Genomic DNA, 14212 nt, shown 5'->3' on the forward strand with positions numbered 1-14212 from the left:
CTTCCCCAGGAGGAGCTAACCTGGGCTCCAGGCTGGATAGGTGCCTTTGGAGACTCCAGTAGCTAGAAACAGCCACCAGGGTCAGGCACCACAGTCAATCTAACAGTGAGTGATTAACAGCCAAGACTGAGCTCTGGTGCTTTATTCCAAGCCCCTGCTCTGGCATCTCTTTAACACTCAGGTAAATGTCAAAACTGCACCCAGGGATTATAGCTGACAAGGGGTAAAAGCCTTCATGTTGTCCTCCAAAGGTTAGGGTTCCCAGGCCCAGTTGGAAGCCCTAGTCTCCAATAACCATTAATCCACTCTCTTCTGGTAGGAGTGAGTGTATTTATGGCTGCAGTCACTAAAGGGTGAAATAAAGATTAGTTTTTAGTTAGGAACGCAAAGCTTCTGAGATCAATACAAACTCACTGCTGAAATCAATCTAAAGTTTGGAATTTTTAAGTAAAGATTTACTAGGCTTTCTTGTACATTTAATTTTCCAAAGGGAAAATAAGCCCAGAAATGTAACATAGTAATCAAATTGAATAAACACCAGCCATTCTGTAAGCTGACCTCGGTTATGCACATATCAAATAAGTGTGAAAAGCAATAAAAAATGTCCATAATGCAGATTGTAATTTCTCCCACAAACAGGTAAAAGCCAAAACACACATAGATTTACATGATAGGAATCCTAGCAGATATACTTGTCTACTCAAAAATATAAATAATCAATAGATATTAATAATGAAGTTATTCATGCATTTCCTTATTACCGTGCATTTTGTTTCAGTTATTTGTACTTAGTTGGATAAATACATGTATAGTCATATTTTTTACAAAAGCTTTCGAAAAGATATAGACTTATTCTGAAAAACAAAAGCCGTTGTTTGGATGAAAGAATAAGTGGACCGGAAACACGGCTTGCTACAGTCCTCGGCTGTGCATGTTTGATACGTGTATACAATTTATTATGCAATTTCTTGAGATCTAACAAAGTAATTGTCTGGCAAACCATAGCTTTAATGACTTGTTTTTCTGTTTCATATGAAAAGACTGTAGGTATTTTAGGAAAATGGCTTAATAGATCAACGTCAATAAGTTCTCTTCTGCTGGTTATATGTCTTTAAGTTTGGGGAGATTTGAGTTTTGGTTTTATTTCGTTTTGTTTTGTTTTTTGAGAACTTTGGTTTTATGTACTAAGCTTATTTCTTCAGCAAAGTGCATGAGGCTTACAGTATGCCATAACTTCTGAAATTATTTAAACTACCCTTGGGCCTTTACAGTAGAAGTGCGCGTCTTCTCAGTATCGCATATAGGAGTATGAGGACCCTTCAACCTCTGCAGGACACTAGAAAGAGTATATCAGAGGTAGGGGACATGAAAATAGAGGGTACCAGAGGTAGAAGTAGAGATGTTGGCAAATACTGAATTTTTGATTGGGTTATTGTGATAAGAGCTTTATGCTGTCAAGAAATTATTTGAACATAATATTATCAGGTCACTTTAATCAGCTCTACTGCCAGGCTTTTTGGGAACTATATGCCTGACCCTGGAATCAGATTCAAAGCCCAATTACCTACAGTGTATTCTGTCCACTCTCAGCCCAGGGATTTTGGTTGTAGGAATAGCTGCTGCTCTCTGTAGGTGCCTTGTGCTAGTATTGATATCTTCTATCCATTAATATACTTTTTGGAAAGTTACAAAGCCCCTTAGAAAAAGCATGGGTGTATATTCTTAAATATAATCAGTTCAGGTCATAGGAGATATATTTTTTACCTCACTAAAACTGTTACACAGTGATAAAATGACATTTTAACTAACTTCATTCACCAGAGATGGGTAAAAAAAAAAATCTTAAGTGTTACAAAATTCATATGTATAATAATTGTATGTAGTACCATTATGAGAAAACACATAATGAAATATGTATCTTTGTGTTATATGTATATATCCCTATATTTTAATAAATTGCTTTTTACCAGGAGATTGATGCTACAACCAAGATCAGTTCACACTCACACACTCTGGGGTTGATGCCATGGGGCCGTTGGAATAGAGCAGTGTGGGGTGAAAGTGGCTGGTTGCCCTCATGAATCTGTGAGTTTGGAAGTCAGGTTAGGGGCTCCCATGCTGGAAGAGTTTCTGGGTTTCTATAGATCTCTGAACCATACTAAATGATGAGCCTTGATAATTAAGTGTCATAACACTATGTGTTCTCTCAATGTACAAAACTCAAGGCATTCCTTCAAAGACCTGATCTTGAGCACTTCAGTACTTGACAAATAAATTGAACATATGTGATGAGTGCTCCAAAGAATCTTCATGTGTCAGTGCTACTGAAATAAGCAAATGCAATTCTCCTACCCAAGCAGAGACAGGTTCACATCCAACATGGCTCCAACTAGTCAGCTGGACCCTTGCAAACCACAAGAACTTCCAGTCCAGTCTGGGCTGGACATGTGCAAGCAGAAGGAGCTGAAAAGAATCCAAGCAAGACTCTAACAAAGAGGAAAGCTCTGAAAGTAGACTCCAAGAGAGCAAATTCAGACTTTGTAAGAGAACGTTACTCAACTCTAGAGTCTGAAAGAAAACTTACAGTTAGTCCTGTTTTGTTATTCATGAGAAAAATTAATTTACTTCCATGGGCCCTTGTTAGAGATTTGGTAGGCTTCTCAAAGAAGAGAATGAGGTTGTGCACATAGACAGATACATATTCCCCATTACCTAATAAATTAAAAATAATAAAAAGCTAGTGTTACAGCAAGCATCACACACACACACACACACACACACACACACACACACACACACACACACGGAAAATAGCACAAGGTAAACCAACTTACTACCTGACACAGGTCAATAATAATCTTTTCTTTCACTTTGACTGTGTCCTCTTTCATTACTCAAAACCTTGTCATGCCATTACCCAGGAGAAAATGAAACATAAATAAGTTTATTCTTCTAGCATGATTCATCAGTTTTTACTATTTATACTTTTTATTATTAATAGTTTAGAGCCTTTCTTTCAGCTTCACATCAGTAAAGCAATGTATATAAAAAAATATTTTCTTTAACTTTCTTCCCATGTGAACTGTGAGATTTCAAATGTTCTGTGGGCAAGGAAGCCTCTTAAAAGCCTCCATGGTCTTCAAGGACTTTGCAATAGCCGCGCATGATCACATCAGAACAACCAGCTGCCTGCCCTACACTTTCTTATCTTGATGTATGAGTGAGCAAGTCCTAACAGTGGGAAGTCAGAATACATCATTTATATGAGAGACAAAGGAGATGAAAAAGGAGAAGGAGAAAGGGTAAAGAAAGAAGACAGAGAGGCAAGGAGGCATCCAGTTTCATTTGACGGTTAGAAAAACCAAGGAAATTAACAGATAGAGTGAGATACAGTAAGATAAATATTCTTACAGCTAGAATTAAATCCCCATAGGGAATTTAACTCAGTCCTTAATATCACAAACATATTTAATTCTGTAATTGAACTCTATACAACATCAACACAAAATGAAAATATTCAAATTCATATTTGTCATGTTGTATTAGCCATGGCTGAATGTTACTATAGGATTTTGATTTTTTTAAAGCAACACTTAGTTAATGGATTGCCTTTTAAAATATGCAATGATACTGAACAGAATTCTTTATTAGCCCAGTCTGCTAATACCTAAGGTGTAGACAAGTTTTCAGATGGTGCTTCTGCAGCATGCCATTGTAAAATATAGAATGTAACCAGCTTAAGTAAAGTTTTAAGAGTAGGCCATTAGGAAACCAACAATAGAGTAGGTGTGGAATAGAAAACTAAGAAATATATAATAAAAAGAAAAAAAGAAACAAAATTTTATGAAAATAGAGAGAGAGCTTTGTTCTAACATGAAAAATATTAATTGCACAGACAAGAATCTAAGATTTAATAAACAGGTCTTCTGTGATCCTGTGTCTCAATGAAAGTGATAAATTCTGTGATGTCACCATATATGATTATTAGCCTCATAACCATTTCACTAAAAACTTAGATGATTATTCTCCGTTAACTATAAAAATTATTAGTGGCTATTCTGACAAAGAGACACACTTCTTCATTTTTTAAGAATGAGTCGAGGAGGGAATGATGTCACAAATAAAAAGAAAAATTTGAGGGTGGAGAAGTTGATTAGAATAATTTGCAACTTCAGGTAATACATCTCTATGATTTAAAAATGCTGTCCTGGTTATAAGGGGAACATTCCGTATTTTTTTTAATGAGCATTCAGAATTTATCATGCCTATAATAAAATATTCTACTATCCTTGAAAACTTTTGAAATATGCGAAATGAGTTTGGAAAATACATGATTTTTGCTAATACACTCAGAATACTTCCACGTTCTTGATCTGCTGTTCGTGTATGCACTATTTGTGGTGACTGCATGACTCTGATCCCCAGCCTCCAGTCTAACTTCAGTAGAGAATGAATGCTCTACGTACCCTTACATACACAGAAACTGAGGCAAGACCTAAAAGAGAAAAATGGTGTGTAGAGTCACAAGGGGTGTGTGTGAGTCAGAAGCCAGAGGACTCACATCTCAACTGGGTCGCTGGAATGAAGATGACCTGACAACAGTTTCATAGTCTGGAATGGGCTCAGCACTCCACCATTAATAATACATATCCCACATTTTTAAAAAGCTTAATTTCCTAGGACAGATATGAGCTATCAGTGTCCTCAAAGGTCAAGGAGTGGTGGTTTTTTAAACATGTAATACACATATGGAACATATAATATTAAAGAACAAATTAAAAAATTGTGATACTTTTTTAAACTCATCGGTCATCCTTGGAATAGAATCATAAATTATTGCTGCCCAAGGAGAAGCAGACGTATCCACTGAGTAATTGTTGAACACAAAGCAACAACAGCAAAAAAAAAAGAGATAAAGGGAAAACTAAGACAGGATGCCCTAGTTGTGCCTGGTGGAGGTGCAGTTGTTGTTGTTGTTGATGATGTTGGGTTTTTGTTGTTGTTTTGAGCTTGTTCTTGTTTAACAACCATTCAGATGGCATTCTTTAAGCAAGTATCTATTCTACATAATGCACTGCATGAGGGTCCTTAAACTCCTTTGAGGTAGGTGCTATAGTAATTCTCTTCCTGAGGGAGTTTAATGCTAAAGTCATGCAAAGTGCCAGACCCAAGGCTCAGATTGGGGATTCCTCCCCAGAACCTAGCAACTGTCTTAGCATCTCCATGGAAAGTAACAGTTGCCTAAAATCTCAGCGTTTGCTGAGTGACTGAAGCAGTCCTGAAGGTCTCATTAAGCTCGTCTCTGTGTGTTGTCGGCAAAAGTTTCAGAAAATTATAGTTTTCTTTATTGTAAGACAACAAATCAAGCTCTCTCTTTTTTCTTTTCTCTTTCTCTCTTTCCTTCCTGCCTGCTACTCCTTCCCCATCTTAAATAAAGTCCCACGTGGAACTGTTTAAAAAAAAAAAAGACAACAAATCAATAGAGTAAAGAACTTGAGGAATGCCACCCTGGTCAGATGCCTTAACCAATCTCTTTAACTGCAAAATGTTACACACACCCTATTTTAGAAAGATTTTTGTGAACTGCAATGCTTTTTTTGAAGATTGCAGTTTAGTTGTAATAGTAAAATAGGTTTCCCTAACTAAGGAACTAACAGATAAGTAATAGCAAAAATACACAGATAGTAAGAACTAAGAAGGTAAGGACTTGCTTTACTCGGGTACTGCAGTTTCTTCAACATATATTAATTATTAATTTTAGCTATCTACTTTCTGTGTCTCCCTTCCCTATATGTTTCTGCCATTAGAATATTAGCTCCTTGAGAATAAGAATCAATTTTATTCATTATTCTATACTCAATACTTGGTATGTTCTTTGGTATATAATAAATCCCCAATAAGTACTTGATGGATGAAAGATAAAAGAAGGAATAAATAATGAGTGTTTATGGAAGGCAGCGTCCAGTGTAGTAGATTGGCTAGCCTATCAAATCAGGCAGAATTTCAAGTCTACCTTTGAAAACAGAAGATTCTAAAATTTTTATCTGCTTTCCCCAACTTAGATTATCATTATTAAAATGATAACGGTATCTGTCCTTATCAGCTGATCTCACTACGGAATGAATCGCCCTAAACAGTAATGGTTTGGAACAGCACTGTCTACTTAGCTGAGGATTATACGGATAAATAATCCAGGCCATTCTATGGCTGCTGACATTTTGCTCTGACTCTTTCTTGCTTTTGAGTTCTGTTACCAGGGGAGCTGGAGAATGTCTGGCCCACGTAGGGTCTCACCTTCCAACCAGACTAGCCTGGAGTCTTTCACACAGCAGCTTTTAGAGCGAAAATGTTGAATTGGGGACAGTTAAAAGCATATGATGCCTCTCAAGGCTTAGACTCAGAATTAGCACAAAGTCACTTCTGGCACGTTCTATTGTTCTAAGAAAACAGCTCACATTCAAGGAGTTGGAAGTAGATCCAGTCCTAATGGAGGCAGGGAAGCTCTTGCAGTCTACCAAACTCAGGATTAGCAAGAGGATTAAGAAAGCAAAACATCAGAAGGATTTATAACAGTGTCTACCACACAGATCACAAACTGAATGAGCAATACTATTACTGCTTGAAGCTTCAAAAAAGAGAGCTACTTGAGAGTTCTATTTGTACGGCTCAAACCCTCTTCCAGAAACAAAACACAACCATAATTGCTTTACGCATGAGTCCAGGACATCCAAAGAGCAGCTACCAGTGAGCAGTGTCCCCAGAGGAACTAGAACTGCACACATACCTGGGACCTAGAATGTTTAGAGTCAAGTACACGTCCTTGGAGCAACAGCAAGCCTTTGGCTTTTGGTGAACTTCTAGCCAACAGCACCACTGCTTTTACTACTATCTCGAGCACTCTTTGCTCTCCAATAAACTACAAGTTGCTGATGGCTTTGGGATATCTCAGACCATGTAATGGAGGTCTCAATTTTAAAAACCTAGGAAGTTATGAGTTTGTGTTTGGTTTCTCTGTTCTCTCATTTTGAGGAAGCCATGAGGCCCTTTCTTTACTGACCTTTATTCCATCTGTAATATGGAATCGCTACCTCTTCCCTGTTTTTGCATGTATTCTATAGGGCAGCAATCTCAAGGATCAGATCTCATGAAGCAGTATTCATTACTGAAAGAAAGACAGAGGAGGCCCGGCTCTGATGTTTATACAACTTGGTGATCACTCAGAAATCTGGATTAGAAAAGTTACTAGGAAGGAAAATAGTTTCAACCAAACAGTTCCTCATGCTAGGCACCCAAGCAAGCCTAGAATTGCTTTACAGATATTCCTAGTCTGTGCAGTCCATCAGAATGGCTGTGAACAACTAGCGCTCCCATAAGCCTGGATCTCAGTCACCTAAAAGGCTGGCAAGATCACTCAGAGCCGAGGGCTGCTCCTTTATACAGTGTGGTTATTTCAGAGTCTTCCCACTATACACAGCTTAATGCAGATTAGCTGATGAATACTTTAGATAATTCTGCCAAAATATAAAGATTGCTTAGATTAGATGACTACATGATTGTTGTTATTGTTGTTGTTTTTTTCAAAGACAATCCTCTTCTGCCATGCAAAATCTATCCTGCTGAGTGCTCTTGAAGAGTCGCATCCTTCCTACCATTTTAAAAACAACAGTGGCAGAGTTGCAAGCCAATGATGGTGCTCAGCGGGATAGATCAAACACACAGATGCAATTTCTGTATGTTGAACAGTGAAGTGGGATAAAATTCAAATGCTTACAATCGCTTAGTAGCTGCCATCTGATTGCTGCAAATTGAATCTTTCATAACAGGATTTATTGTAAATAGTGCCATTGCATTTGAGAGTCCAGCAAACACTGCAGTGAATGCCTATGTAAGCTACTAAGGGTATGAGGTCTACAAGATATACATGGTCATTTGCGCACTGATTACGAGGGGATATTTTTGCTTGTTGGTTGGTTGGTTTTGGTGTTGGTTGCTTACAGAATACCCATAGTTGTCATTATTTTCACTCTGAAAGCCCAAACATTAATAATTTACTAGCTTTAAGATTCAGAAGACAATGTACCAAGCACTTCATCTCAAGACCTGCTTCACCATGAGAAGTTCCCACTTCTCCTTGCTTTCTCTTCCAGCTAGATGTTAGATAACAAAATCACCGATAGATACAAATTCTTAAAATGTGCCTTTTGTACCATTGGGAATCAGGTCGAAGCACGGCAACTCTAATATTCATAATCAGTGACTTATCTATATTAGTAGCAGAAAGAAAAGAGAGTTAAAAATTCAAAACAGTATCTAATCCCTCCAAAGTATGTTTTAATTCCTCCATGATACAATGAGAAGGCTATAATTTAAATGATCTTGTCATTATTCGATGTTGGGTTGAGTTCCAAGTACAACCAACAGGAAATATAAGTTGAGCATGTACTTTGCACACATGAGAATTTGGTTAATACTCCACATAGTTAGCACCTTTAACTTTTAATGACACTGAATCCCCAAAAGACAGTGTATTGCAATTATGCAGTCTTCCTTTGCAAGACCACCATAAGGGATGTTCAAAAATAAAAAGGATTTTAGAAGTGTGGCCAAATAACTCTTATTTTCTTTCTTGACTTGGTCCCAAAGAGCAACAACAACAAATAGACCTCTATCTGTGGCTTGTTATGTGTCCAGTTTTGCTGGTAAGAGTGAGGAGAGAATGCAAGACCTCAACTGGACCACGATAAAGGAGTCTTACTCTCCAGTAAGGCAGTAACCTGGAAAGCAAAGGGCCTTTGCAAGGGCTTTGGTTTCATTCTCCTTCGTTTATTTGAGTAAACATCCCACATACATGTAATGTTATCATTCTAGCTGGGAAATTCCCCATTTCTAAGCCTTGAAAATTTCAACTCCCCCCCACACCCTCACTTAAGCAGGTGTCTTTCCATCTCTCATGAATCAAAGGAAGGGGGTGTGTGTAAGAAGACAACCCTTGGGTGATTTTAATAAGTTTAATAACCAGAGCACATTAGAATGAATCATATTCTATATTTATTGACAAGCAAAACTCAATTTAATTCATGTCTAGCATTGTTTTATAATCATTTTATTCAAGGACATATTTTTCTGTTTCTGCCCCCCCCCCTAGTGTGGGGTGTGTGTGAGAGAGGAGGGTTCTTGGACACCTCCAACTCCCATTGACATCCTAAATAAGGGTACCATACATCATGAGGTAAGTCTGAAGAACATGTCCTCTACCAAAATGCACATGGCTTTTTGGTCCTAGAAATGTACATGTCTTTCTTTAAGGTCCTAGAATCAGACTGAGGTCCATTCTGAATGCTAAGCAGGGTCAACAGCGTGAGCCCTATGAGGTGACCCTTATTTATCAAGTGAACTCCCCAAGTTGAAAGGTTACATCTGTGAAACTGCAGCTGGGTCCCCTAACAGTTAATCCTAGCTCCTGCAAACCAAAGATTCTTAATTGAAATACGAATCTGACAATATGATAATGTTTTAATAAAAACGTGCTTTCTGTATACTCTTAAGTGTTGAAGACTGACAGAGAACTTCAAAAGAGGATGTTTAACTAGACAAAAATAATAAGAGGATAAATATGTTTTCCAGCAAAACCATAAAGCTTGAACAGTACAGAGAAGAAAAAAAAAAAAAAGCAAGGAACTGTCCTCTGTTTTACCAACTGTTTCCCCCACCCCTGGCCTGTGTCCTCAGCCCTCCTAGGCAGGGACTGCTATCTTCCAAGTCAGCCCCACACCCTAGATACCAAGACAGGCTAAAGCGCAGTCCTAGCATACTTTGAGATCAGACAGCCTCTGCATTTGAGAGTGTGAGGGGCTGGGGGGGTGGGAGGGAAACCCAGCATACCGATGCTGTAGGAGCTGCAAACAACAGCATATACACAGACACAAAAAAGTTTGCATATTGCACAGAGCGCTTGAAGATCATAAATCTATGCATGAGAAAGATGTAGTGGAAATTTTGGGGGGGATTAGAGTTTATTTTTGTCATCTCTGTGAGACAGCTACTCATTCATCCAGATCACAGCTGAGAAAAAAAGCTGGTCACAGAAATTAGCAGTTTCAGCTCAGCAGCGAAGTCGCCAGCCTGTGAAGGCAGAGAGAAATTGACTAATTAGCAATGCGCACTAAAACTTGACGGTTCTTTATAGAGAGAAGAGAAGAGAGAGGGAGAGAGAGGGAGAGGGAGGGAGGGGGGCTCGCTTTTTCCCCTTCTTTCTTCCAAAGATGTTTGAAATCGCAGTCATTTACGCTCGACAATTTTTACAATAGCCTTGAGCCATAATTTTGCGAGCTCTCCAGCATCCATCCCCCTGTCTGGTCTCTCTCTACTGGCCAAGCACGACCATTTCTCTCCCCAACCGTGGATTTCCTATTACTCTCGTTACGACTCACTGAGCCCCAGGCCCAAGGATAATGATGTGTTGTTTCTTGGTAGCATAATTTGTCACACGTACATTTTTTCTTCTTCTTCTCTTGCAGAAAGCTTTGCTCCCTCTCTCTCTCCCTCTCTCACTCCCTCTCTCTCCTCTCTCTTTCTCTCTTTTCTCCCTCTCCTATATTTTCTTGCTGTTGCTAATTCATGGTGATCAAATGATGTACGACAAAATAAATTGTACAGAGTGACTGCCTGGAGTTGGGAGCCAGAAGGTGTGTTCCCCTCCCAAGGAGACAGCAAACCTTTAAAAAGGAAGGACAATTGATTTTGGGGGGAGCTTAAGTGAGCCCTGACTTTGCAGCTGGCTGACAGCAGGTAAGTTTCTGGCCTTGGGTTTGCCTTGCCTGTATTTTCCTTGTCTTTGGGGGTTGTTGTGGGTGCGGGAGGGGGGGTGGTGGCTTATGGGGGGGGTCGTGTGGCAAACGCTTATGAAGAATAAAACTCCCATTGCAAGAAACAAGCAGATGGGAGGTGGAAGCAAGGGGGGAGAACTAGAAGGGAAGGCTAGGAAAAGATGGGGGGGGGGTGACTAGACAACGAAGCAGGAGAGCAAGAGAGAGGTATGACCGGGGCCACTTCCAGTGAGGACTCAAATGTTTCCCGGCAAGCCCGAGCTTTGGGGGAGGGGGTTGTTACTGGGGGAGGGAGGTTAGGGTCCACCTGGAACAGGATGGGAAAGTGAGTGCAGAGGAGCCCAGTCTGGTGGGACTGAGAAGCCGGCGATCCAGTAGCGGCGCCGGGCAAGGCAGAGTGAGCCGCAGCGGAAGGGGCAGGTCCGGCGGCGGGTCCCTCGGAGCCGGGCGGCGGCGGCGGCGGCGGCGGTGGTCCCGGCGGGCGCGCGGGCGGGACGCGGGCAAGAGGGTCCCTTCCTGTTCAGCCCTGAAAGGTGCAATTACAGATTAAGGACCCGGTGTGTGGATTTCACCTGGCCTCCTCCTCCCCGGCCTCCTACCACCTAGAAGCGGGAGGTTCAGACTTTTTACAGAAGTACTTCCAGGGCTGGGGGAGTGGGGGGGGGGTTTGCTCGAGTGGGGGACCTCTGGAAGCTGAGCCCCGAGGATCAAAGGGATGCTTGTCAACCCAAGATCCTTCTGGGAGAGGAGCAGAGACCCCTCCGCACTGGACCGCGCCCCCACCCCCCACCTCATTCCGGGGCCGCCACCCCTCCCCCAACACCTGCCTTCTAACTTGAACTTCTCTTAGTTCCTCCGGTTAAAGCGACTGCTCCCGGTGCTCGAGAGGGAGGAAGAGCAGTCCACACCAGTCCCTCCTGGCCTCTAGTCCCCTGCTCTAAATCCAACCTAGCACCCCAACTTGCCCCCAGTCATCCCCGGGGCCGCCCGCACTGGAAGGGGAACTAGATGACTGAACTTCCGTGCTCTGATATTGTAAGGGTGCAGGGAGAAGGGGGCCGAGGTGGGGTGAGTAGTTTGGGTGGAAGGAGTCTCTGGTCAGGTTTAAAGGCGTCTCTGGCAAATTAGCAAAACGGGGTGGTGGCAGGGAAGCCAACAGTTTGCGAAGCGGGGAAGCGGGCAGGGCCGGGGTGAGGGAAATGAGCTAGAATTGATAAGGACAGCTCCCGCCTCTGCCGAGTCCACTGAGCGGGTCCCCACCGCGCTCCGCTGCACTTCCCGGGGAGAAGAAAGGGCTTTATCTCCTCCCTCAGACTGTGAGCCTAGGACTTTTTCGGGGCAGCGCGGATAATCGAAGGTGTCCCCAGCTTTTGGAGAGCTAAGAATCGCCCACCCGCACGCCTGCCCCCCTCCCCACCCCACCCCCAAACTGGGCCAACTAAGAAAAAGCAAAGCTTCCAGCACCAGTTGACCTGGAACCGCCGCCGTCGGTCGCCTCTGAGCTCTCGGGGCACCCCTGACTCCCCACTCCCGGCCTTTCCGCTCATCCAGCCGGGCATGGACTCCAGCCCACGAGGTGTCACGGCCTCAGCCTCCACTTTTGCCGCCGCTGCTGTCACCGCTGTCGCTGCCAAGAGAGAAGCCTGGGTGCTTTTAGGAAAGTGAGGGGCGAAGTGTGTAAGAGGTAGCAAGGAGCAGAACCGGAGTCCCGACCCCAGACGAGGACCCTTCTGGAGGTGCTCAGGACCGGGCGCCTTCACACCTCCGTCCTAGGTTCGGATCCTAAGCGCACAAGGAGGGAACCAAGCCGGGCCTTGATTGTTGTTCCTCTCTCCCCTCCACACCCTTCCCCACCCCGGCCACACCCCACCCCCCTACACCTCCCTGCTCCCCCTCCCATCCCCCACCCCTGTCTGCCAGGTTGGAGGAGGGTTTAAAGCCAGGTGCGCAGAGTCAGCTCGCCATGTCCAGATCCGGGGACAGGACCTCCACCTTCGACCCCAGCCACAGTGACAACCTGCTGCACGGTCTCAACCTGCTGTGGAGGAAGCAGCTATTTTGCGACGTGACCCTGACAGCCCAAGGCCAACAGTTCCACTGCCACAAGGCCGTGCTGGCCTCCTGCTCGCAGTACTTCCGATCACTCTTCTCCAACCACCCCCCTCTCGGGGGAGGGGTCGGCGGCCAGGACGGCCTGGGGGCCCCCAAGGACCAGCAGCAGCAGCAGCCTCAGCAGCAGCCTCCACAGCAGCAACAGCCGCCGCCACAGGAGGAGCCCGGGACTCCTTCCTCCTCCCCCGACGACAAGCTGCTGACCAGTCCCCGAGCCATCAACAACCTAGTGCTGCAGGGCTGCTCGTCCATTGGGCTGCGCCTAGTGCTTGAATACCTCTACACGGCCAACGTGACCCTCTCCCTGGACACCGTGGAGGAAGTGCTGTCGGTCAGCAAAATCCTGCACATTCCTCAGGTCACCAAGCTCTGCGTTCAGTTCCTCAACGACCAGATCTCTGTGCAGAACTACAAGCAGGTGTGCAAGATCGCCGCACTGCACGGCCTGGAGGAGACCAAGAAACTGGCCAACAAGTACCTGGTGGAGGATGTGCTGTTGCTTAACTTCGAGGAGATGCGTGCCCTGCTGGACTCGCTGCCGCCCCCCGTGGAGTCGGAGCTGGCACTTTTCCAGATGTCCGTGCTGTGGCTGGAGCACGACCGTGAGACCCGCATGCAGTACGCGCCCGACCTCATGAAGCGCCTCCGTTTTGCGCTCATCCCCGCCCCGGAGCTGGTGGAACGGGTCCAGTCGGTGGATTTCATGCGCACCGACCCGGTCTGCCAGAAGCTGCTGCTGGACGCCATGAACTACCACCTGATGCCCTTCCGGCAGCACTGCAGGCAGAGCCTGGCCAGCAGGTAGGAGACAACAAAGAGGAGGGCGGGGTGGGATGGGGTGGGGGGGAGTTGGAGAGGCCGGAGGGAGGGGAGGGGGCAGGGAGGAGGGAGAACTGGCGGGCCGGGCGGGAGGCTCCTGCACGTGGAAAAAAAAAAAAACATTTCAAACACTTCAGCTGATGTGGGGAAAGTTGATTTTAGAGTGTCAGAAGGGTCACCAGGGACCTGACCTAAGAGCATCCCTGAGCGCTTGGGTGCCCAGCTTCCCAAATCTTCAGGGCAAGAATCATCGAAGATTTCAGACTCAGGTTGAAACTGAACAGATAGGTGGGGCCCAAAGGCCTATGCAGTTTAGAAGGACAGCTCTGGGCACCGTGGTCAGTCAGATCTCGCTCTGCCCGCCCCTTAAAGTGGACCTGTCCAAGGAGCTGGAGTCTGTGGTGCAGACCTTTCTCACTCCTGCTTTGAGCTAGGAGGAACTCTCAGTGTCAGCA

At 44.1% G+C, this 14212-nt stretch overlaps 1 protein-coding gene across 1 annotated transcript in view; it reads left to right on the plus strand.

Moving 5' to 3' along the window:
- The first annotated feature begins 12656 nt into the window (after positions 1 to 12656).
- Klhl14 (kelch like family member 14) overlaps positions 12657 to 14212 on the plus strand; it is a 106353-nt gene continuing 104797 nt past the window's right edge. The window contains exon 1 of the mRNA XM_052155682.1: positions 12657 to 13739. Coding sequence (XP_052011642.1) covers positions 12790 to 13739 — 950 coding nt within the window. The 5' untranslated portion in view covers positions 12657 to 12789. The remainder of the gene's footprint in view (positions 13740 to 14212) is intronic.

Source organism: Apodemus sylvaticus, chromosome 13 (assembly GCF_947179515.1).
Source record: "Apodemus sylvaticus chromosome 13, mApoSyl1.1, whole genome shotgun sequence".
Taxonomy (NCBI): Eukaryota; Metazoa; Chordata; class Mammalia; order Rodentia; family Muridae; genus Apodemus; species Apodemus sylvaticus.